This window comes from Papaver somniferum, chromosome 4 (assembly GCF_003573695.1).
Source record: "Papaver somniferum cultivar HN1 chromosome 4, ASM357369v1, whole genome shotgun sequence".
NCBI classification, from domain to species: Eukaryota; Viridiplantae; Streptophyta; class Magnoliopsida; order Ranunculales; family Papaveraceae; genus Papaver; species Papaver somniferum.
Genome location: NC_039361.1, coordinates 44,561,376 through 44,587,456, shown reverse-complemented (window position 1 = coordinate 44,587,456; position 26,081 = coordinate 44,561,376). Strand labels below are relative to the sequence as shown.

Sequence of the window (26,081 nt, the reverse complement as noted above, 5' to 3'; positions counted from 1 at the left end):
GACCGTCCTTTCCTTTTTTAATCTAATCTAAACTAAAAAACCAACGAGTCACACACTAAGCATAGCAATTATACCAAAGGGTCAATCTAATTTTTATTTAACCCTATAGAATTAAAAGATTTGAAATTGATCATTTTAGATTAAGGGAAAATTTTTTTTAGGTTTTGTTTTTTTTTGGTCCTGTGCTAGATAGAAAAGTCAAAGAAGAAATCTTTGATTATTTCTCGTCTGCAAATATCCAAATTTTTATGCCTAATACCCCATAAATAGTCCGAACTGTATACGAACAATAATCAATTTTAGCTCGAATGGTTTGTAGGGGAACCCTACCTTCTCTGATCCATTCGACACGTGCTATTTCTTTTCCGTCAATACGTCCTGCAATTTGTACTTGAATTCCTTTTGTATCTGCTTGCTCAGTTAATTCAATAGCTTTTTTCATTGCCTTTCGAAATGAAACTCTATTTTTTAATTGCCCAGCTATAAATTCCGCAAGAATATTAGGGTCTCCATAGGGTTTTGCAATTCGTGTAATAGCAATGTTGAGTTTTCGGTTCACAGAATTAAAACCTTTTTGTACATTGATCTGTAATTCTTCAATTCCTCTCGGTTTACCCTCTATTAACCATTTTGGAAATCCCATATAGATTATGACTTGGACCAGGTCGATTCTTTTTTTAATCTCTATACGCGCAATTCCCTCTACACCCGAAGATATTCTCATATTTTTTTGTACATAATTCTTGATACAATCCCGTATTTTTTGATCTTCCTGTAGACCCTCAGAATAACTTTTTGGTTGTGCAAACCAAAGGGAATGGTGCTTTTGGGTTGTACCAAGTCTAAAACCAAGTGGATTTATTTTTTGTCCCATACACCCTCGCTTTCTTCATTAGCCCATTTTAGTCTTTCGTGCTCTACCATACATAGATACCTCTCTCTAACATCCGTATATTTATCTATATATACATATCCAGTTTTTCTTAACCATATGAAATAGTCTTGATCTTTAGATATATCTTTCAATACAATAGTTATATGACAGGTGGGTCTTTTGATCGGATAACTACGTCCTCGAGCTCGAGGCTTTAACTTTTTCACGATAGTACCCTCGTTGACTTCGGCTTGACTAATGATTAAATCTGTTTCCTTGAAACCCATATTGTGACTAGCATTTGCTGCTGCCGAATAAACCAATTTAAAAATGGGATAACATGCTCGATAAGGCATGAGTTCTAGTATCATAAGTGTTTCCTCGTAGGAACGCCCACGAATTGATCGATCACTCTTCGTGCTTTGTGAGCAGACATACATATGTTGACCTAAAGCGGATACTTCCACATCTGGGTCCCTCTTTATCATAAGGTTAACCTCCCACCAATGAACGACGAGCACCCATATTCACTTTATTATTATTAACATTAACGACGAGATTTATTATCGCTTCTCGCATGTCCCCGGAAATTTAGAGTAGGTGCAAATTCTCCCAATTTGTGACCCACCATACGATCTGTTATATAAATAGGCAGATGGTCTTTTCCATTATGAATAGCAATTGTATGGCCGATCATTGTGGGTATAATGGTAGATGCCCGGGACCAAGTTACTATTATTTCTTTTTCTCCTCTTATGTTGAGCTTTTCAATTTTTCCTAATAAATGATTAGCAACAAAAGGATTTTTTTTTAGTGAACGTGTCACAGCTAATTACTCCTATCTTTTTTTCTTTTGTAAAGACGAAGAAACATATTCTCGATTTTCTCTCCTATTTAGTACGTCGACGAAGAATCAAACTATCACTATATTTATTCCTTTTTCTACTTCTTCTTCCAAGCGCAGGATAACCCCAAGGGGTTGTGGGTTGTTTTCTACCAATTGGGGCCCTTCCTTCACCACCCCCATGGGGATGGTCTACAGGGTTCATAACTACCCCTCTTACTACAGGACGCTTACCTAGCCAACGCTTAGATCCGGCTCTACCCAAACTTTTCTGGTTCACCCCAACATTACCCACTTGCCCGACTGTTGCTGAGCAGTTTTTGGATATCAAACGGACCTCCCCAGACGGTAATTTTAATGTGGCCGATTTACCCTCTTTTGCAATCAGTTTCGCTACAGCACCTGCTGCTCTAGCTAATTGTCCACCCTTTCCAAGTGTGATTTCTATGTTATGTATGGCCGTGCCTAAGGGCATATCGGTTGAAGTAGATTCTTCTTTTTGATCAATCAAAACCCCTTCCCAAACTGTACAAGCTTCTTCCAAAGCATACGGCTTTCTGGATGTATATAATGATATCTAGACAGATGGATCTTATATGAATCGTATGATGAAGTACCACATGAGTGGATATATAGGAATCCAAATCTGCCGAATCACTCATGTTATGATCTTCTACATCCTAGGTCTCCCCGTTCCATCATCTGGCTTATGTTCTTCATGTAGCATTCAGACCGAATGACTCTATGAAATTACGTCGATACTTCCACATATTACGGGTAACGTAGGAGACATCTCTATTTTTCCCCGGGGGTAGAATTACCACTGCTTAGCTTTCAATTCGCCTCTGACCATCAAATGAAATGTGAATAACCCGTCCTCCTCTCTTTGAAACAAGGGGCGCTTCCGGTTCTGTCGGTGCTTCAAACAATTTTGTCTTCTCCATATTACCATATCTCTAGAGTCAATAATTTTATATGAGGAACTACTGAACTCAATCACTTGCTGCCGTTACTCTTCAGTTTTCTGTTGAGGTCTATCCCGTAGAGGTACTCAAATTGGATCAGTGATTGATTTCTAGGTTTCGTCGTAAACCTAATTGGTTACTTCCAATTACGTAAATCAATGGTTCAAACCGCACTCAAAGGTAGGGCATTTCCCATTGAGATAGGAACTTCTGTACCAGAAACAATGGTATCTCCAATTATAGCCCCTCTGGGATGTAAAATATATCTCTTCTCACCATCCCCATAGTGTATGAGACAAATGTATGCATTTCGGTTGGGGTCGTATTCTATGGTTACGATTCTACCAGATATGTCTTTTTCATTTCGTCGAAAATCTATTTTACGGTATAGACGCTTATGACCTCCCCCTCTATGCCTTGCGGTAATGATGCCTCTGGCATTACGACCTTTACCACAATGACGCTGCTGTCCAGAGATCAAATTATTTCGTGAATTGGATTTCACTTGACTGTCTACGGCCCCATTGCGTGTGCTCGGAGTAGAAGTTTTGTATAAATGTATCGCCGTGTTATTAAGTATTTTTTTTTAAGTTCTTTTCTTTCTAAGAGGTGGAATAGAATAACCCGGTTGAAGCGTAATGATCATACGTTTGTAATGCATTGTATGTCCCATAGGTCCCATTCTTCTACCCTTTCCCGGGAGTCGATGACTATTCATAGCTATTACCTTGACACCAAAGAAGAGTTCGACCCAATGCTTTATTTCTGTCCTAGTTGATCCTGATTCGACATTAGAAGTATATTGATTGTTCCCCAATAACCGAATACTTTTGTCTGTAAATACTGCATATTTGATTCCATCCATAAATCCATTTTCTTCCCTATGAGTTCCAGTATTGATAAGAATTCTAGTTCTTACTGTTCATATGTTATGGTATGAATATACCATACCAATTCGTTATGTATGGATGATGAGATTCCATTGATACAGAGCCAATTCCAATAGACTTATTGAACGTTCCCATTGGCGTGCATCCAGCAGGAATTGAACCTACGAATTTGCCAATTATGAGTTGGGCGCTTTAACCATTCAGCCATGGATGCTTAACAGGGATCATCGTACATCGTGAATAACCAAATTCCAATTGAAATGAAATCTTTAGGAGGAATCAATGAAACGACAATCAATTCAAATCCTGGATCTTCGAATTGAGAGAGATATTGAGAGAGATCAAGAATTCTCACTATTTCTTAGATTCATGGACCAAATTCGATTCAGTGGGATCTTTCACTCACATTTTTTTCCACCAAGAACGTTTTATGAAACTCTTTGACCCCCGAATTTGGAGTATCCTCCTTTCACGCGATTCACAGGGTTCAACAAGCAATCGATATTTCACGATCAAAGGTGTAGTACTGCTTGTAGTAGCGGTCCTTATATATCGTATTAACAATCGAAATAAATCCATTCTGCGGAGGAGAAGCCATTCTACATTCGGCCAATAGGTCACTTGAGTTGAAAGGGAGGAGGAAATATGACCATGATGTTGGTTGATTTCACCAATGCATTAATTTAGTGGACATGACCACTCTGATCAAGGAAGTGCGGATCAAATGCCCCAGTATTGCGAGGTGGGTAGAGTTTTGTTATGCTCAGCCCGCAAGACTTTACTACAACGAATTCACTTTATCTTCGGCGTGCGGGTTCAGCAAGGTGACCCTTTAGGCCCCTTATTATTTGCACCCGCGTTGCATACGCTGATATGTATGATTTCTTCAGAATGCAAGCTTGACCTGCAAGCATGATATTTGGATGATGGCACTTTGGTAGGGGATACGCTGGAAGTGTCGAAGGCATTAAGCATTATTCAGTCAGAAGGTGGCAGCAGAGGACTTCATCTTAACATCAAGAAAACTGAGATTTTCTGGCCTGTTGTTGACCCTAGGAGTTTGGCCGATAATGTGTTTCCCTCGGACATCGTTAGGCCCTCTAGAGGGGTCAAACTGCTGGGCGTGCTAGTTAGTTTAGATCTTCAGTTCTGCAGCGATTTAATTCAAGCTAGAGTAGACAAAACAATTTATCTAATGGACACTGTGAAGAAACTTCAAGATCCTCAAAGCGAGCTTCTACTGTTACGCAGCTGCTCCGGGGTGTCAAGATTATATTTTGCTATGAGGACCGCCAACCCCCTAGCTTTGCTTCAAGCTAAATCCCTTTTTGATCAACGTTTGTTTCTATTTTTGAGACACATTGTTACAGGAGATAGCGCAGGCTTCAGACCCCTACAACAGCGTCTTTCCACCTTGCCGATGAAAGATGGCGGTCTCGGTGTTTACACTATGGAAGATACTAGCCATTTTTGTTATATCGCATCCTGTTTTCAGACTAGGGGTTTACAAGAGACCATGCTTAATGTTTCCTCCACAGATGTGTCTAGCAAGTGTTTCCAGCAAGCTTTGAATAATTTCCTAGAAGTATGTGGATTGCCATCTTCTACTGTCAACCTATATAATATTTCCCCCCATTCAATGCGTTCTCTGGCAGTGTTATATTTTGATGTTGTTAAGAAGAATATTCCGTCACACTTCTCAATGTCCAGTCGAGATTCTGTTCTATGGCAAAGTAACAGGGTGGCGCATGCTTTGGATTTTCTTAAGGTGATCCCCATCAGTGGTTTAAATCAAAGTCTAGGACCTCGGCAATTTAGGTCCATGTTAAGTTATAGATTGGGCATACCTCTTTTCAGGGAGGATAGTACATGCTCAAGTTGCAACAAAAAGATGGATATTTTCGGAGATCATGCTTTACATTGCGCTAATGATGTTGGTATCAAATTCCGCCACAACCATGCGAGGGATATATTTGCTGACATTTGTTACAAGGTTGATGTACATGTGAGGAAGGAGGTAGAGCTTGGTTTTTTATCAGATAACGACACTTCCTTGAGACCCGCGGATATTCTTGTTCACGGTTGGGAGAATGGTCAGGATGTCTATTTTGATGTTATTGTTGTTTCACCATTCACTGGCGGGGGAGTTCGTACTTTTATACCCTGTCAAGCCATTTGTAGAGCTACTACGCGTAAATGCAATAAATATCTAGACAAGTGCTCTCTTCATGGGTATGGCTTTGTTGTTTTAGCTTTTTCGACTTTAGGAGAGATGGGCGAATAAACTATCATTTTCTTGACGAGATTGACGAATTGTATCACAAACCATGACGCTAATTATAAGATAGGCGGTACTCTTTTCTATAGAATAGGTTTAGCTATCTAACAGGGTGTTATTGTAATCGACTGCTTTTTGCAGCTTTATATATTAATATTCTTCTTCTTTCTCAGTTTGAAACAATTTTTTTTTATGTTTCTTTTGATGAGGAAATAAGAATATTTGTAGTCTTACATATGCATGCATTCCAAGGATTCCCTTGATTGACAACCGCACAATTAGGTTATCTGATAGTAATATTGAACATTGAAGCACGTATAGACTTTCAAGATACATTAATATTTAACTCATGGGATCGTTGATCTGGGAATGAATAATGACATCTTGAACAGCGATGAGCTTTGATTGGCCACCATTTTCTTCTGGTAGTATCTCCCCACCAATTTCCTTAATAAAACTCTCTTTCTCTTTCTCACTGCTCACAAATATGATCTGCATATGCACAACATACACACAGTAACTTAACAAAGACATGATGATCATTTCTACAAAAAGAAAAATATTGGCATATCCATAGAATTACTGGAAGTTAGAAAGACGAACACTTACTCTTTCTTGGATATCTTTATCTAGAAAGACAGAAAACATCCTCCAGAAACTAACAAAGAACCCTGGGGCATTTAACATATACATTTTTCCTAGTCTCCCGGGATAGTAAGCCTGCATCAGTAAAAATGATAAATGTGAGGACTGTATCCACTTTGAATTGATCGAGGTCAATTCTTTTGATAGAGCACTTAAACGGTCTGTTGCTCTGGGTGATATCAGCAATGGAACTTGTCTGCCAAATTTACATTCTCAGTTGATATATGACCCATCTACTTGAGTGTTGCAATTTATGGTCATGGTGTTGTAACTATGAAGCTCGGTTGTAAAGTAGTAGTGTACAAAATAAAATCCGAATTACCGTGAAAAATAATTTTAGAAGTTACATACCTTCAGAAGGTTGAAGGTAATAGTGAAACCACGGGCGTCAATACTCTTATAAGGGAAACTTTTTAAATCCACGGCTGCCATTATCTTTTCATTCCCTATTTCTTTTCCCTCATTGAAAGAACTAAATATACCAAGGAAAAGATTAGCCTTTTCGATATTGTCCGACTCTCAACAACTTAACCATTTTATTGGAGGTATATGGAAAACGAATCTTTTTAGCAGAAACACTTTCAGTGATACAAAATCAAAAAAATTGCACATAATGTACCTGGATATTGCTTTGTCAAATAGATAGACTATGAACTCTGCAAAATGAAAAACACAATGAAACCAAAGTAAACTAGAGGATCAAAAATTCTAGATTTCTCAAATCTTGAAAGAGAGAAATCGAGCGTAGATCTATACTTCTGAAAGTCTATCTGTCCTGCGTAATGAGTGGCGTTTTAGAATAAGAGACTCAAGACAGGACCTAAAAAAAGTCAAAAATAGACTACTGTGTAATGAGTGGCATTTTACTATGTTTCTCAAGGATTTCTTGGTATTGTCAAATACGCTGACATTGTAAAATTGATATTTTGATTATTTGGTAAAGTGTGACAAATATCTTACTCTTAAATTGAAGTGGATCCTTGGATGCTGAAGTGAAGTGTCTGCTACTTATACAGATCAGAAATGGATGTTGTCCGATTTTAGTCAGGCCTTGTAAGTAAATCTTTTTATCACCCAATTGATCTGCTATTTCGCTCTCAGGTATGAAACCTAATGGAACGAATTCTTCCCTCCATTTTTCCCGTTCAACAAACATCTTTGCAGCCTTTTCTGGGTTCATTGATTTTGCTTTCAGAAATCTTAAAAAGGTTTGATCCAAACACTTCTGAAATAAACGAAAATGCAATACATCAAGGACAATATAGTATATCTGTTTGCAAGAAAATTGTTTAGTTTGTTTGCTAAAGTTACCTGAGTTGGAATTCCTTGGGTCTCCACTAGTTCCCGCATCTTGCTTACTGCCATTTCATGTTTTTGGTCCATGTTTGATTAGTTGTAGAATGATATCGAGGATTTCAAGAATCACTTCAATTTATACAGATAGGAGGGGAGAGTAGGTGGTTGAAATATAAAAGCGGGTGGGGTAGAATTATACCAAGATCCATATATTTATATAAGCAAACTGTTACAGGAGTTTCCAAAGTTAACAACCTTGGATACAAAGACATACTCCCTCCGTCTCCTATATATATATATAAGGCGGAACAGTGGAATTCTGTTAGAAAAATTTTGGTTTTTATAAATTTTTCTAATGTTCCCTGATTTATCCTCATTAATTCCAATACATTTGTCTAGGAAATATGAAAAATTTCAATTTATTAAGAGTTTATATCCCACTAAAATATTGAAAAGTGGAATTGTTCTTGGGAATTACTAAAAGCATTAACTAAGTTTGTTAACATCATGCTCTTTAATAAGGATAAATATGGAAGAAATCATATTGGAATTGTTTTTAAGCTTATCTATAGGGACTAAAGAATTTTACTTCTCCGCCTTTACATTGGAGACAGAGGGAGTACTAAACAACGAAGTCTAAATAGAGAAATACTTGGACTTGAAGCTAAAGTTATCAAAACGTGTGAGCATTGCCATGCTCATCACGTATCCTTAACAACAAATTGCCAGTTAAACTGCTGAAGGATGGGCATGCATGGGCATGTTGCATTGGTAGGTAACGGGGTTGTATAACTACGTAAGCTCAAGAACAATGCGGTGAAAAAAAACAAATTCTTTCCTGCAGTGCTCTATATCAATGAATGGACGTGGTGGGTAGCAAGCTGTTTACCTGCAAAAAGTACTTGCACAAAATGAGAACAAAAAGAAAAAATCCACTGTCAAACAGATCGGTTAGATAGCATTCATACTTCCCTAAATAGTTGATTTTCGATGTTCTGTCGCAGCCTTGACATGACGGAGCTTTTTACAGTCGATCAAAGAGGTGGAATGCATTGCAGAAACAGGTGAAAAGGGACAAACACATGTTACACACCCCAACCTCGCGTACTTATCTACAACACAATCTCCATCACATTTATATCATGAGCGTTGAGCATCTATTACCAGATAGAATCATAGAGATATGCTATCAGATGTACACGACGTGCATTTCTCCACCACATGAAGATTTCTACACCAAAATCGATGATTATATCCTTTTCGAAAATTCATTATATATTGGCGAACTTATAAGCAATCATATCACATCTCGTACCCGCTCAGGAAATATTCCAAATAATTGGGTAATTTCTATTTAATATTATCTTTATCTAGTGATGCCTATAAGAGCAAGGGTTATGGGTAGTGTCATCCTTTCAAATGAAAGAGTGCACTACCAATTTGAGCAAATTAGGCTCTCATATGGGTAGGTTTCAACCCACTTTTCCTCCAAATCCTTCCACACACTCGTTCAGGCGAACGAGTAGTTGGGAGTTTCACACTAGACGGGGGACTATCCCCTGTCAGGAAAAAGAAACTTTTAGTACAAAATGGGGGACAGTCCCCCGTTAAAAACTTTTTTTTTTCGTTTTTTTTTTTTTTGACGGGGGACTATCCCTCGTGTATGCAGCCTTTTTTGTAGGTTTTTTTGTTTGACGGGGGATTGTCCCTCTTCTAAGAAGAATTTTTATTTTTATTTTTTTGGACGGGGGACAGTCCCCCGTCTGGTCCAAAATCCGATTTTTTTTTTACTAAACGGGAGACTGTCTCCCATGTTGTGTTTTTTCTTTTTTATTTGCCCATAGTAGCTTCACTCGTTCATATGGACGAGTAGTCTTTCATATGAAAGAGTTAGTCTCTATTTGGAGACTACCCATAGCCTTTGCTCTAAGCATCGACGCCATATATAGTTCAGCGGATATATTAAAGAAAAAAAAGAGATAATTTGTTTAAATCTCGGTTCTTCAGTTATAAATAAAAATAAGAATTAAATTTGTACAAGTTTAATAAAATAATTTTGTTAATCAAATCAACTGTCTAGAATAATAACTTTGCACTCTTAAAGACTGTAACTGAACTCATAGATCAGGTTAACTATCGGGTTGTTTTGTGGTCTTGTGACTCAAATACCTTTAGATTTGTTGACTCTAATCTTATTTAGAGTCATTGGGAGAATCTGATGCATATGTAAAATGTAATGGATTCTTTGTTTTCTTTTGTTTTTCTTTACCTTGTGTAAAGTTTTTTTCTTTTTTCCTTTTAATATAATCTTTTCTTCGAAAAAAATAGATTTGGGAAAAAATCCTAATTTTTGCAATAAGAAAGGATGAAATCAACTCAAAAACTGATTCAAACCGTAATTGGATATTTTTGGAAAATTTTAGGTTATATAAAATAATGAAAGTACTTGCAAAATAAAACTATATGCCACAAACGACGACCCAAACGGACTCCTAATGAAGAAGTTATTAAGGAAACAAAAACTTTCATAAAATGGCAAAAATCACCTTTTGAAACCCTAAACGATAGAATTTGACTAAAATCACGTCTTGATCATTGGACTGCTTTCAATCAATTTAGACTCGAATTGAGCTAAATTACAGTATTCGGGTTTTTAGCCTCTAGATACGCTATAGCTGCCTCATCGGCATCAATATAAAATCTAATTGTGTAGGAGATAATCCAGATTACTAGATATTTTCCAAGAATGGATATTGTTGGAACAATTGCTGAAAATAGCCTGCAAAACAATCATAAACCAAACAAATAAAAAATATTATGGCTGAGTCACGACCAGGTCGCTCTCTTTAAGACGTTTCGCGGCTCTACCCAAGATTGTGCAAGAATTTCTTCCATGTCGCGTCGTCCCCAGGATAAAACAGCCGAGTAAATATCTTTCACAATCACTCTTGCATTTTGAGAGTATGTGATACTTGTACACTTCTATTCTTGCTCAAAATCAAACTTGTAGAAAACAAGTGATGATCACACACTAGTTTCCTTTCTCTCAAAAATCTTATTTTTTCTTTAAAACTCCAAAATAATTAAAGAAAAACTCTCTTTTGTTTTCCAACCAAAAATCTGTTTTATAATCAAGGGATCTTAATAATGTTTTAATGAAAACATTAATCTGGTTTAATGTAAATCATTACTCTAGTAAGATGAAACGGTAAAGGAATTTATGAAATGAATAAATTTGTTTTATGAGTATATTAAGATTACCAAAAATATCTTTAATAAAAAATATTAAATGGAAATAAATTTTGTTTTAAAAATATATATTTCCAACAATCCCCCACTTATATTTTTTAAAACATTGAGAAAGATTTATATAGTGATGTGCATATGTAAATGTATCTTTCGATTTTGAACCTTTACGTAGTGCTAGATTCTCTCAAAATCTAACCATAGAGTGAACGTAAGTCTTTAAACTCTAGGAGATAAGAAAATTGTCTAACACACACAAAATTATACTAGTCTAAAGTCTAAAGCCAGCACATTACGGCCCTGTGCTTGAATCCCGGTTTAATGAATGATCTAGAGAACTTCCCATATCCTCATAGAAAGCGGCCACACTTTCACATCCATATAGGTGAGTCTATCAAGAGTACTCTTGTAGCTAAGTACCCCACTCTAAATAGAGATATAAACATCATTAAGAGTTTTAGAAACAAAAACTCAACCTTAACTCGCTTCAGGATATCATGCGTAGGATGAATTCTCGAAAGCATGATTCTGTGTCTCTACATATTACCCGTGACTTAGCCTCATTTGAACCTACATTTTGGGATCTCCATTCATAGGTAGGGATTACCTTTTGAACCTACTTCTGGAATCTTGAGTTATAGGTTGAGTGTCCATCACGAACAACTATGTCCATATCATTTTGGGATCTCCATTCATACGTAATAGATTGTTGCTGTGATGGTCAAGTTCATGTTCAGGAGGGGCGAAATTGATACGAGAATAAGTTTGTTTTTTACTACCTGCGCTTTCATTGAAGACTGATCGATTAATTTTAGGGATGATAATGTCATCACAACGAGTAAGATCAAAAGTATTGTTTGAAGTACAAAGAGATAACGATTTTAATTCTGATTGTGATAATGATCTTAAATCTATTATAGATAATGACTCTAGATGTAAGGGTTTTGATACTGAGGATATAGAATCAACAATCGCCATTACTGGATTTCGGGAAGAGAGTTTTCGGTTTCTTTTCTCAGACTTTGTTTATGTGAGAATAAAATCCCACACACCACACCACCACTCCACAACACTCTGTTGTTGAAGTGAGACCGCGTGTTGCTGTGAGAAGAAGGATTTTATAGACCCGTAGTACACGAGACAACTTTTGTTCTATAAATAATTAGGTTGCTCCGAGATAATCCATTGAAAAGGAGAAGTCCATAGCATAAGCAGAGTCTTTTCCAATGCGATAAAGTAACATAGTATCTATTTTTCTTTGATAAAGGGGTATTTCCATGGGTTTGCCTTGGTATCGTGTTCATACCGTTGTATTGAATGATCCCGGCCGGTTACTTTCTGTCCATATAATGCATACAGCTCTAGTTTCTGGTTGGGCTGGTTCGATGGCTCTATACGAATTAGCCGTTTTTGATCCCTCTGACCCAGTTCTTGATCCAATGTGGAGACAAGGTATGTTCGTACCTTTCATGACTCGTTTAGGAATAACGAATTCCTGGGGTGGTTGGAGTATCACAGGAGGGACTATAACGAATCCGGGTATTTGGTGTTACGAAGGTGTGGCCGGGGCACATATCTGTTTTCTGGCTTGTGCTTCTTGGCAGCTATCTGGCATTGGGTATATTGGGATCTACAAATTTTCTGTGATGAACGTACAGGAAAAACCTTCTTTGGATTTGCCCAAGATCTTTGGAATTCATTTATTCCTCTCAGGGGTCGCTTGCTTTGGGTTTGGCGCATTTCATGTAACAGGCTTGTATGGTCCTGGAATATGGGTGTCCGATCCTTATGGACTGACTGGAAAAGTACAATCTGTAAATGCCGCGTGGGGTGTAGAAGGTTTTGATCCTTTTGTTCCGGGAGGAATAGCCTCTCATCATATTGCAGCAGGTACCTTAGGTATAAATAAATCGATCAAATTACGGGAAGCCTCGTGAAGTGCTTCTTTAGGAGTTAAACTTCCATTCGTCCATATTTCTAGAAAAAGTATTTCTTGTTTTTCATTTCCATTCCCATAAGAATGAATACTATGATTCGCATTTCGAACAGGCATGAATACTGCATCTATAGTAAAACTTCCATCTTGTGCATTATTTGGTGTTTTCATACGATATCCACGATTCCTCTCGATTTGTAGTCCAATACACAAATCCATGGGTTCCGTTAGGCTAGCTATATGCTGTGTAGTATCAACAATTTCCACAGAAGGCGGTGAGATGATGTCTTGAGCAGTTACGTATCCAGGACCCCTGACGCAAATGGATGCGTCGCGAGTTCCATATAGATTACTTCTTAATACAATTTCTTTCAAATTCATTAAAATTTCATGTACGGATTCTTCAATACCTACTATAGTAGAATACTCATGTGGTATTTTCAGATTTTGCACGTGTGATACATGTTCCTTCTATTTCTCCAAGCAAAGCCCTTCGCATCGCGATGCCTATTGTATCGGCTTGACCCTTCAGAAGCGGAGACAAAATAAAACGGCCATAATAAAGACGCTTACTGTCTGCTCTAGATTCAACACACTTCCATTGTAGTGTCCGAGTAGATACTGCTACTTCCTCTCGAAGCATAGTAATTTTTTTTGATCAGATTATTGAATCATTTTTTTCTCTTGAAATCAGTTCCATTCTTTTTTCTACACACGTCTTTTTTTAGGAGGTCTACATCCATTATGTGGCATAGGGGTTACATCCCGTACGAAACTTAATAGTATACCACTTCTACGAATGGCTCGTAATGCTGCATCTCTTCCGAGACCAGGACCTTTTATCATGACTTCTGCTCGTTGCATACCCTGATCGACTACTGTACGAATAGCGTTTCCTGCTGCGGTTTGGGCAGCAAACGGTGTCCCTCTTCTTGTGCCCCTGAATCCACAAGTACCGGCGGAGGACCAAGAAACCACCCGACCCCGTACATCTGTAACCGTTACAATGGTATTGTTGAAACTTGCTTGAACATGAATAACTCCTTTTGGTATTCTACGTCCAGTCTTACGTGAACTAATACGTCCATTCCTACGTGAACCAACTCTTGGTATAGGTTTTGCCATCTTTTATCATCTCATCAATATGAGTCAGAGATATACGGATATATCCATTTCAGGTTAAAACAGATCCTTCATTTTATTTGTACATTGGGTCCTTTTTTCGAAGGATTATCCTTGTCTCTGTTTATGTCTCGGGTTGGAACAAATTACTATAATTCGTCCCCGTCGGCGAATCAGTCGACATTTTTCACAAATTTTACGAACAGAGGCTCTTATTTTCATATTTGTAATTCCTTATCTTAATTCCGAATCTACTCCTTGGAAGAAAATAAGTCTCTTGGAATTTTTAACCTCGAGTTGTATCCCCACAAAAATAATGTCGAAAAAAAACACCTAATCGTTCGAATCTTTATTGCGGAGTCTATAAATTATACGTCCCCTTGTTGAATCATAACGACTTACTTCGATTTTGACTTTATCTCCTGGTAGTATCCGTATAAAACTACGTCGGATCCTTCCTGAAACATAACCTAGAATCAGATCTTCATTATCTAAGCGAACCCGGAACATGCCATTGGGAAGTGATTCAGTAATTAAACCTTCATGAATCCATTTTTGTTCTTTCATTTCAGGTAACCCCCTTGAAGTATCAACTAATGGAGGAGGAGTGATATTAGGCAACCAGTCCTTCCTCTTTTTCTTTTTTTCACAATATAGGAAGTTACCAATTCAATTCAGATATCAGAAAGATCACCATATATAACACAAAATTTCTCCTCCGATTCCTTCTAGCCGAGCTTCTCGGTCTGTCATTATACCTCGAGAAGTAGAAAGAATAACAATACCCATTCCTCCTAAAATCCTAGGAATTCGTTGAGAGTTGGAATAGATTCGTAGACCAGGCCGGCTGATACGTTTTAAAATAGTTCTATATGGCCCTTTCCTATTCCTTCTATGTCGAAGGGTTAAAACCAAGAAATTTTTGTTGCTTTCTCGATGTTTTCTCACGTTTTCGATAAAGCCTTCTCGTAGAAGTATTTTCACAATGTTTTCGGTAATATTAGTAGATGCTATTCGAACCGTTCCTTTTTTTCCATGTCAGCATTTCGTATAGAAGTTATTATGTCAGCAATTGTGTCCCTACCCATGATGAACTATAATTATTGGTGCCTCCGAGTTTTAATATAATCAACATGCTCGTTTTTTTTATTAATTATAAAGTTAAGGGATATACGTGATACATAATCTACTAAATTAATTTAATCCATTCCCAAGACCCTACTCTATCATATCACGGGCTTGTCTATTAGTCTTTATTCTATATAGTATTTATAATACCTCAGGAGCTAATGAGACTATTTTAGTAAAATTCAACTGTCTCAATTCCCGAGCGATCGCACCAAAAACCCGAGTTCCTTTTGGATTTCCTTCTTGATCAATGACAACTGCGGCATTGTCATCATATCGTATTATCATACCGTTGTCACGTTTAAGTTCTTTACATGTACGTACAATTACAGCTCTGATCACCTCTGATCTTTCTAGAGGCATATTGGGCACTGCTTCTTTGATTACAGCAATAACGTCACCAATATGAGCATATCGACGATTACTCGCTCCTATGATTCGAATACACATCAATTTTCGAGCCCCACTGTTGTCCGCTACATTTAAAAGGGTTTGAGGTTGAATCATATCATTATTTTTTATCGTTTTTTCAATGCAAAGAAAGGGCAAAAGAAGAAAGAAATATTTTTTGTCCAGAAAAAAAGGCCTGCGGTTTTTTGTTTTTTTATCACAAAGACTCCTTTCCTTTGGTTGCACATCCCTATTCTGCAATAAGGAATTGAGTTCGTATAGGCATTTTGGACGCAGCGATTGAAATAGCTTCTCTGGCTACAATTTCTGATACCCACCACATTTCATAAAGTATTCGACCCGGTTTAACGACAGATACCCAATATTCGGGAGATCCCTTTCCCGAGCCCATACGCGTTTCCGTAGGTCTTAATGTAACAGGTTTGTCTGGAAATATACGTACCCATATTTTTCCACCACGACGCGCATATCGTGTCATTGCTCGTCGCCCTGCTTCTATTTGTCTAGATGTGATCCAGGCGGGTTCAAGTGCCTGAAGAGCATATCTACCGAAACTAATATGATTGCCTCGGTAGGATATTCCCTTCATTCTTCCTCTATGTTGTTTACGGAATTTGGTTCTTTTGGGGTTATAGTTGATGGTTGTTTGTTATTCTCAATTCCATCTCTACTGCAGAACCGGACATGAGAGTTTCTCTCATCCAGCTCCTCGCGAATGAAATGATTCCATAATATTACGAATATGTATTGAATTTATAATAGACTGAATCATAGGATTTTTTGAGATCTAATCTGTCACGTAAAAATTTATATATCTTGGGTTTTATCTACAACTGGAAATATACCTCTAGAATATAGAATTTTTTTACGAATCTTTATTTTGACCTTTATTGAATCCAAAAAACTTAGCAATTCAATAAGGCCTTCGCGGGCGAATATTGACTCTTTCAATATCTGTTTAATTCGTAGGGTCAGTCCTTGACCTCTCAGAAAAAAATGAATAGGTTCCTGGTTCTTTCCGCCATCCCACCTAATGAATCATTAGGATTCGTTTTCAATGGAATCTTCTGCAGTCATAGGTTCCGTCGTTCCCATCACTTCTTGGTTAATGGCTAGGCCTGAACTCTGCAACGGAGCTCCAAATTCAATTTGTTGTTTCTGAGTCAATCTACTCAGTCTTTATTGACTCGAAGCTCTCTTTTATTTGTATTTATTTTTCCTATGAACCGGATTCATTTAATGATTAATTATGATTATGGCCGAATCCATATTGATGCTTTATTACACTGCCTTTGTATGAGATTATTCATAGACCATACATATTGGAATCATATATCGTTGATATTCTCCTTCTCTCTTTCTCTCCCCCTTCCATTTATCCACATCCTTTTTTTATTTCATATCACAATCCATGATCAGATTGGTTTTTCTTTTATGTATATGTAATATTAAAAAGATTTCAGTTGCTACAACGATATGATCAATAGATCATATAGTGACTGTTTCTTTGGATCCCGATAATACGAAGCAATGAGCTGGTTATTAGTTACATAGTTCTTAGTTCAGACTAGGGGACCGTCCTTTCCTTTTTTAATCTAATCTAAACTAAAAAACCAACGAGTCACACACTAAGCATAGCAATTATACCAAAGGGTCAATCTAATTTTTATTTAACCCTATAGAATTAAAAGATTTGAAATTGATCATTTTAGATTAAAGGGAAAAATAATGAAAGGTTTTGTTTTTTTTTGGTCCTGTGCTAGATAGAAAAGTCAAAGAAGAAATCTTTGATTATTTCTCGTCTGCAAATATCCAAATTTTTATGCCTAATACCCCATAAATAGTCCGAACTGTATACGAACAATAATCAATTTTAGCTCGAATGGTTTGTAGGGGAACCCTACCTTCTCTGATCCATTCGACACGTGCTATTTCTTTTCCGTCAATACGTCCTGCAATTTGTACTTGAATTCCTTTTATCTGCTTGCTCAGTTAATTCAATAGCTTTTTTCATTGCCTTTCGAAATGAAACTCTATTTTTTAATTGCCCAGCTATAAATTCCGCAAGAATATTAGGGTCTCCATAGGGTTTTGCAATTCGTGTAATAGCAATGTTGAGTTTTCGGTTCACAGAATTAAAACCTTTTTGTACATTGATCTGTAATTCTTCAATTCCTCTCGGTTTACCCTCTAAATTAAATCCCATATAGATTATGACTTGGACCAGGTCGATTCTTTTTTTAATCTCTATACGCGCAATTCCCTCTACACCCGAAGATATTCTCATATTTTTTTGTACATAATTCTTGATACAATCCCGTATTTTTTGATCTTCCTGTAGACCCTCAGAATAACTTTTTGGTTGTGCAAACCAAAGGGAATGGTGCTTTTGGGTTGTACCAAGTCTAAAACCAAGTGGATTTATTTTTTGTCCCATACACCCTCGCTTTCTTCTTTCTATCCCATTTTAGTCTTTCGTGCTCTACCATACATAGATACCTCTCTCTAACATCCGTATATTTATCTATATATACATATCCAGTTTTTCTTAACCATATGAAATAGTCTTGATCTTTAGATATATCTTTCAATACAATAGTTATATGACAGGTGGGTCTTTTGATCGGATAACTACGTCCTCGAGCTCGAGGCTTTAACTTTTTCACGATAGTACCCTCGTTGACTTCGGCTTGACTAATGATTAAATCTGTTTCCTTGAAACCCATATTGTGACTAGCATTTGCTGCTGCCGAATAAACCAATTTAAAAATGGGATAACATGCTCGATAAGGCATGAGTTCTAGTATCATAAGTGTTTCCTCGTAGGAACGCCCACGAATCTGATCGATCACTCTTCGTGCTTTGTGAGCAGACATACATATATGTTGACCTAAAGCGGATACTTCCACATCTGGGTCCCTCTTTATCATAAGGTTAACCTCCCACCAATGAACGACGAGCACCCATATTCACTTTATTATTATTAACATTAACGACGAGATTTATTATCGCTTCTCGCATGTCCCCGGAAATTTAGAGTAGGTGCAAATTCTCCCAATTTGTGACCCACCATACGATCTGTTATATAAATAGGCAGATGGTCTTTTCCATTATGAATAGCAATTGTATGGCCGATCATTGTGGGTATAATGGTAGATGCCCGGGACCAAGTTACTATTATTTCTTTTTCTCCTCTTATGTTGAGCTTTTCAATTTTTCCTAATAAATGATTAGCAACAAAAGGATTTTTTTTTAGTGAACGTGTCACAGCTAATTACTCCTATCTTTTTTTTTTTGTAAAGACGAAGAAACATATTCTCGATTTTCTCTCCTATTTAGTACGTCGACGAAGAATCAAACTATCACTATATTTATTCCTTTTTCTACTTCTTCTTCCAAGCGCAGGATAACCCCAAGGGGTTGTGGGTTGTTTTCTACCAATTGGGGCCCTTCCTTCACCACCCCCATGGGGATGGTCTACAGGGTTCATAACTACCCCTCTTACTACAGGACGCTTACCTAGCCAACGCTTAGATCCGGCTCTACCCAAACTTTTCTGGTTCACCCCAACATTACCCACTTGCCCGACTGTTGCTGAGCAGTTTTTGGATATCAAACGGACCTCCCCAGACGGTAATTTTAATGTGGCCGATTTACCCTCTTTTGCAATCAGTTTCGCTACAGCACCTGCTGCTCTAGCTAATTGTCCACCCTTTCCAAGTGTGATTTCTATGTTATGTATGGCCGTGCCTAAGGGCATATCGGTTGAAGTAGATTCTTCTTTTTGATCAATCAAAACCCCTTCCCAAACTGTACAAGCTTCTTCCAAAGCATACGGCTTTCTGGATGTATATAATGATATCTAGACAGATGGATCTTATATGAATCGTATGATGAAGTACCACATGAGTGGATATATAGGAATCCAAATCTGCCGAATCACTCATGTTATGATCTTCTACATCCTAGGTCTCCCCGTTCCATCATCTGGCTTATGTTCTTCATGTAGCATTCAGACCGAATGACTCTATGAAATTACGTCGATACTTCCACATATTACGGGTAACGTAGGAGACATCTCTATTTTTCCCCGGGGTAGAATTACCACTGCTTAGCTTTCAATTCGCCTCTGACCATCAAATGAAATGTGAATAACCCGTCCCCTCTCTTTGAAACAAGGGGCGCTTCCGGTTCTGTCGGTGCTTCAAACAATTTTGTCTTCTCCATATTACCATATCTCTAGAGTCAATAATTTTATATGAGGAACTACTGAACTCAATCACTTGCTGCCGTTACTCTTCAGTTTTCTGTTGAGGTCTATCCCGTAGAGGTACTCAAATTGGATCAGTGATTGATTTCTAGGTTTCGTCGTAAACCTAATTGGTTACTTCCAATTACGTAAATCAATGGTTCAAACCGCACTCAAAGGTAGGGCATTTCCCATTGAGATAGGAACTTCTGTACCAGAAACAATGGTATCTCCAATTATAGCCCCTCTGGGATGTAAAATATATCTCTTCTCACCATCCCCATAGTGTATGAGACAAATGTATGCATTTCGGTTGGGGTCGTATTCTATGGTTACGATTCTACCAGATATGTCTTTTTCATTTCGTCGAAAATCTATTTTACGGTATAGACGCTTATGACCTCCCCCTCTATGCCTTGCGGTAATGATGCCTCTGGCATTACGACCTTTACCACAATGACGCTGCTGTCCAGAGATCAAATTATTTCGTGAATTGGATTTCACTTGACTGTCTACGGCCCCATTGCGTGTGCTCGGAGTAGAAGTTTTGTATAAATGTATCGCCGTGTTATTAAGTATTTTTTTTTTAAGTTTTTTCTTTCTAAGAGGTGGAATAGAATAACCCGGTTGAAGCGTAATGATCATACGTTTGTAATGCATTGTATGTCCCATAGGTCCCATTCTTCTACCCTTTCCCGGGAGTCGATGACTATTCATAGCTATTACCTTGACACCAAAGAAGAGTTCGACCCAATGCTTTATTTCTGTCCTAGTTGATCCTGATTCGACATTAGAAGTATATTGATTGTTCCCCAATAACCGAATACTTTTGTCTGTAAATACTGCATATTTGATTCCATCCATAAATCCATTTTCTTCCCTATGAGTTCCAGTATTGATAAGAATTCTAGTTCTTACTGTTCATATGTTATGGTATGAATATACCATACCAATTCGTTATGTATGGATGATGAGATTCCATTGATACAGAGCCAATTCCAATAGACTTATTGAACGTTCCCATTGGCGTGCATCCAGCAGGAATTGAACCTACGAATTTGCCAATTATGAGTTGGGCGCTTTAACCATTCAGCCATGGATGCTTAACAGGGATCATCGTACATCGTGAATAACCAAATTCCAATTGAAATGAAATCTTTAGGAGGAATCAATGAAACACATCAATTCAAATCCTGGATCTTCGAATTGAGAGAGATATTGAGAGAGATCAAGAATTCTCACTATTTCTTAGATTCATGGACCAAATTCGATTCAGTGGGATCTTTCACTCACATTTTTTTCCACCAAGAACGTTTTATGAAACTCTTTGACCCCCGAATTTGGAGTATCCTCCTTTCACGCGATTCACAGGGTTCAACAAGCAATCGATATTTCACGATCAAAGGTGTAGTACTGCTTGTAGTAGCGGTCCTTATATATCGTATTAACAATCGAAATAAATCCATTCTGCGGAGGAGAAGCCATTCTACATTCGGCCAATAGGTCACTTGAGTTGAAAGGGAGGCAGGAAATATGACCATGATGTTGGTTGATTTCACCAATGCATTAATTTAATTTAGTGGACATGACCACTCTGATCAAGGAAGTGCGGATCAAATGCCCCAGTATTGCGAGGTGGGTAGAGTTTTGTTATGCTCAGCCCGCAAGACTTTACTACAACGAATTCACTTTATCTTCGGTCGTGCGGGTTCAGCAAGGTGACCCTTTAGGCCCCTTATTATTTGCACCCGCGTTGCATACGCTGATATGTATGATTTCTTCAGAATGCAAGCTTGACCTGCAAGCATGATATTTGGATGATGGCACTTTGGTAGGGGATACGCTGGAAGTGTCGAAGGCATTAAGCATTATTCAGTCAGAAGGTGGCAGCAGAGGACTTCATCTTAACATCAAGAAAACTGAGATTTTCTGGCCTGTTGTTGACCCTAGGAGTTTGGCCGATAATGTGTTTCCCTCGGACATCGTTAGGCCCTCTAGAGGGGTCAAACTGCTGGGCGTGCTAGTTAGTTTAGATCTTCAGTTCTGCACGATTTAATTCAAGCTAGAGTAGACAAAACAATTTATCTAATGGACACTGTGACGAAACTTTCAAGATCCTCAAAGCGAGCTTCTACTGTTACGCAGCTGCTCCGGGGTGTCAAGATTATATTTTCTATGAGGACCGCCAACCCCCTAGCTTTGCTTCAAGCTAAATCCCTTTTGATCAACGTTTGTTTCTATTTTTGAGACACATTGTTACAGGAGATAGCGCAGGCTTCAGACCCCTACAACAGCGTCTTTCCACCTTGCCGATGAAAGATGGCGGTCTCGGTGTTTACACTATGGAAGATACTAGCCATTTTTGTTATATCGCATCCTGTTTTCAGACTAGGGGTTTACAAGAGACCATGCTTAATGTTTCCTCCACAGATGTGTCTAGCAAGTGTTTCCAGCAAGCTTTGAATAATTTCCTAGAAGTATGTGGATTGCCATCTTCTACTGTCAACCTATATAATATTTCCCCCCATTCAATGCGTTCTCTGGCAGTGTTATATTTTGATGTTGTTAAGAAGAATATTCCGTCACACTTCTCAATGTCCAGTCGAGATTCTGTTCTATGGCAAAGTAACAGGGTGGCGCATGCTTTGGATTTTCTTAAGGTGATCCCCATCAGTGGTTTAAATCAAAGTCTAGGACCTCGGCAATTTAGGTCCATGTTTAAGTTATAGATTGGGCATACCTCTTTTCAGGGAGGATAGTACATGCTCAAGTTGCAACAAAAAGATGGATATTTTCGGAGATCATGCTTTACATTGCGCTAATGATGTTGGTATCAAATTCCGCCACAAACCATGCGAGGGATATATTTGCTGACATTTGTTACAAGGTTGATGTACATGTGAGGAAGGAGGTAGAGCTTGGTTTTTTATCAGATAACGACACTTCCTTGAGACCCGCGGATATTCTTGTTCACGGTTGGGAGAATGGTCAGGATGTCTATTTTGATGTTATTGTTGTTTCACCATTCACTGGCGGGGGAGTTCGTACTTTTATACCCTGTCAAGCCATTTGTAGAGCTACTACGCGTAAATGCAATAAATATCTAGACAAGTGCTCTCTTCATGGGTATGGCTTTGTTGTTTAGCTTTTTCGACTTTAGGAGAGATGGGCGAATAAACTATCATTTTCTTGACGAGTTGACGAATTGTATCACAAACCATGACGCTAATTATAAGATAGGCGGTACTCTTTTCTATAGAATAGGTTTAGATCTAACAGGGTGTTATTGTAATCGACTGCTTTTTGCAGCTTTATATATTAATATTCTTCTTCTTTCTCAGTTTGAAACAATTTTTTTTTTATGTTTCTTTTGATGAGGAAATAAGAATATTTGTAGTCTTACATATGCATGCATTCCAAGGATTCCCTTGATTGACAACCGCACAATTAGGTTATCTGATAGTAATATTGAACATTGAAGCACGTATAGACTTTCAAGATACATTAATATTTAACTCATGGGATCGTTGATCTGGGAATGAATAATGACATCTTGAACAGCGATGAGCTTTGATTGGCCACCATTTTCTTCTGGTAGTATCTCCCCACCAATTTCCTTAATAAAACTCTCTTTCTCTTCTCACTGCTCACAAATATGATCTGCATATGCACAACATACACACAGTAACTTAACAAAGACATGATGATCATTTCTACAAAAAGAAAATATTGGCATATCCATAGAATTACTGGAAGTTAGAAAGACGAACACTTACTCTTTCTTGGATATCTTTATCTAGAAACAGAAAACATCCTCCAGAAACTAACAAAGAACCCTGGGGCATTTAACATACATTTTTCCTAGTCTCGCGGGATAGTAAGCCTGCATCAGTAAAAATGATAAATGTGAGGACTGTATCCACTTTGAATTGATCGAGGTCAATTCTTTTGATAGAGCACTTAAACGGTCTGTTGCTCTGGGTGATATCAGCAATGGAACTTGTCTGCCAAATTTACATTCTCAGTTGATATATGACCCATCTACTTGAGTGTTGCAATTTATGGTCATGGTGTTGTAACTATGAAGCTCGGTTGTAAAGTAGTAGTGTACAAAATAAAATCCGAATTACCGTGAAAAATAATTTTAGAAGTTACATACCTTCAGAAGGTTGAAGGTAATAGTGAAACCACGGGCGTCAATACTCTTATAAGGGAAACTTTTTAAATCCACGGCTGCCATTATCTTTTCATTCCCTATTTCTTTTCCCTCATTGAAAGAACTAAATATATACCAAGGAAAAGATTAGCCTTTTCGATATTGTCCGACTCTCAACAACTTAACCATTTTTTGGAGGTATATGGAAAACGAATCTTTTTAGCAGAAACACTTTCAGTGATACAAAATATCAAAAAAATTGCACATAATGTACCTGGATATTGCTTTGTCAAAGATAGACTATGAACTCTGCAAAATGAAAAACACAATGAAACCAAAGTAAACTAGAGGATCAAAAATTCTAGATTTCTCAAATCTTGAAAGAGAGAAATCGAGCGTAGATCTATACTTCTGAAAGTCTATCTGTCCTGCGTAATGAGTGGCGTTTTAGAATAAGACTCAAGACAGGACCTAAAAAAAGTCAAAAATAGACTACTGTGTAATGAGTGGCATTTTACTATGTTTCTCAAGGATTTCTTGGTATTGTCAAATACGCTGACATTGTAAAATTGATATTTTGATTATTTGGTAAAGTGTGACAAATATCTTACTCTTAAATTGAAGTGGATCCTTGGATGCTGAAGTGAAGTGTCTGCTACTTATACAGATCAGAAATGGATGTTGTCCGATTTTAGTCAGGCCTTGTAAGTAAATCTTTTTATCACCCAATTGATCTGCTATTTCGCTCTCAGGTATGAAACCTAATGGAACGAATTCTTCCCTCCATTTTTCCCGTTCAACAAACATCTTGCAGCCTTTTCTGGGTTCATTGATTTTGCTTTCAGAAATCTTAAAAAGGTTTGATCCAAACACTTCTGAAATAAACGAAAATGCAATACATCAAGGACAATATAGTATATCTGTTTGCAAGAAAATTGTTTAGTTTGTTTGCTAAAGTTACCTGAGTTGGAATTCCTTGGGTCTCCACTAGTTCCCGCATCTTGCTTACTGCCATTTCATGTTTTTGGTCCATGTTTGATTAGTTGTAGAATGATATCGAGGATTTCAAGAATCACTTCAATTTATACAGATAGGAGGGAGAGTAGGTGGTTGAAATATAAAAGCGGGTGGGGTAGAATTATACCAAGATCCATATATTTATATAAGCAAACTGTTACAGGAGTTTCCAAAGTTAACAACCTTGGATACAAAGACATACTCCCTCCGTCTCCTATATATATATATAAGGCGGAACAGTGGAATTCTGTTAGAAAAATTTTGGTTTTTATAAATTTTTCTAATGTTCCCTGATTTATCCTCATTAATTCCAATACATTTGTCTAGGAAATATGAAAATTTTCAATTTATTAAGAGTTTATATCCCACTAAAATATTGAAAAGTAGAATTGTTCTTGGGAATTACTAAAAGCATTAACTAAGTTTGTTAACATCATGCTCTTTAATAAGGATAAATATGGAAGAAATCATATTGGAATTGTTTTTAAGCTTATCTATAGGGACTAAAGAATTTTACTTCTCCGCCTTTACATTGGAGACAGAGGGAGTACTAAACAACGAGAGTCTAAATAGAGAAATACTTGGACTTGAAGCTAAAGTTATCAAAACGTGTGAGCATTGCCATGCTCATCACGTATCCTTAACAACAAATTGCCAGTTAAACTGCTGAAGGATGGGCATGCATGGGCATGTTGCATTGGTAGGTAACGGGGTTGTATAACTACGTAAGCTCAAGAACAATGCGGTGAAAAAAAACAAATTCTTTCCTGCAGTGCTCTATATCAATGAATGGACGTGGTGGGTAGCAAGCTGTTTACCTGCAAAAAGTACTTGCACAAAATGAGAACAAAAAGAAAAAAAATCCACTATCAAACAGATCGGTTAGATAGCATTCATACTTCCCTAAATAGTTGATTTTCGATGTTCTGTCGCAGCCTTGACATGACGGAGCTTTTTACAGTCGATCAAAGAGGTGGAATGCATTGCAGAAACAGGTGAAAAGGGACAAACACATTTTGCTGTG

The 26,081-nt window shown here is 37.6% G+C and overlaps 1 protein-coding gene, 1 long non-coding RNA gene, 2 other non-coding genes and 1 pseudogene across 4 annotated transcripts; all 5 read right to left on the bottom strand.

Moving 5' to 3' along the window:
* Positions 1-3,713: 3,713 nt before the first annotated feature.
* On the bottom strand, positions 3,714-3,787 carry TRNAM-CAU. The gene has a single exon. It is a non-coding gene; the product is annotated as a tRNA-Met (tRNA).
* A 2,159-nt stretch (positions 3,788-5,946) lies between these two features.
* LOC113275322 (SEC14 cytosolic factor-like) lies at positions 5,947-8,039 on the bottom strand. The gene is made up of 6 exons (XM_026524805.1): positions 7,808-8,039; positions 7,457-7,721; positions 7,116-7,152; positions 6,848-6,968; positions 6,461-6,571; positions 5,947-6,343 (listed from the first exon to the last, which is right to left on the bottom strand). Exons 1-6 carry the CDS (start codon positions 7,877-7,879, stop codon positions 6,194-6,196), a joined length of 756 nt encoding a protein of 251 aa, XP_026380590.1. The 5' UTR covers positions 7,880-8,039; the 3' UTR covers positions 5,947-6,193.
* A 4,902-nt stretch (positions 8,040-12,941) lies between these two features.
* Positions 12,942-14,813, bottom strand: LOC113275324 (annotated as a pseudogene).
* Positions 14,814-20,913: 6,100 nt separating this feature from the next.
* On the bottom strand, positions 20,914-20,987 carry TRNAM-CAU. The gene has a single exon. It is a non-coding gene; the product is annotated as a tRNA-Met (tRNA).
* A 2,735-nt stretch (positions 20,988-23,722) lies between these two features.
* LOC113273810 lies at positions 23,723-25,138 on the bottom strand. Its single transcript, XR_003322622.1, has 4 exons — positions 25,002-25,138; positions 24,652-24,915; positions 24,044-24,164; positions 23,723-23,767 (listed from the first exon to the last, which is right to left on the bottom strand). It is a non-coding gene; the product is annotated as an uncharacterized LOC113273810 (long non-coding RNA).
* Positions 25,139-26,081: the final 943 nt, after the last annotated feature.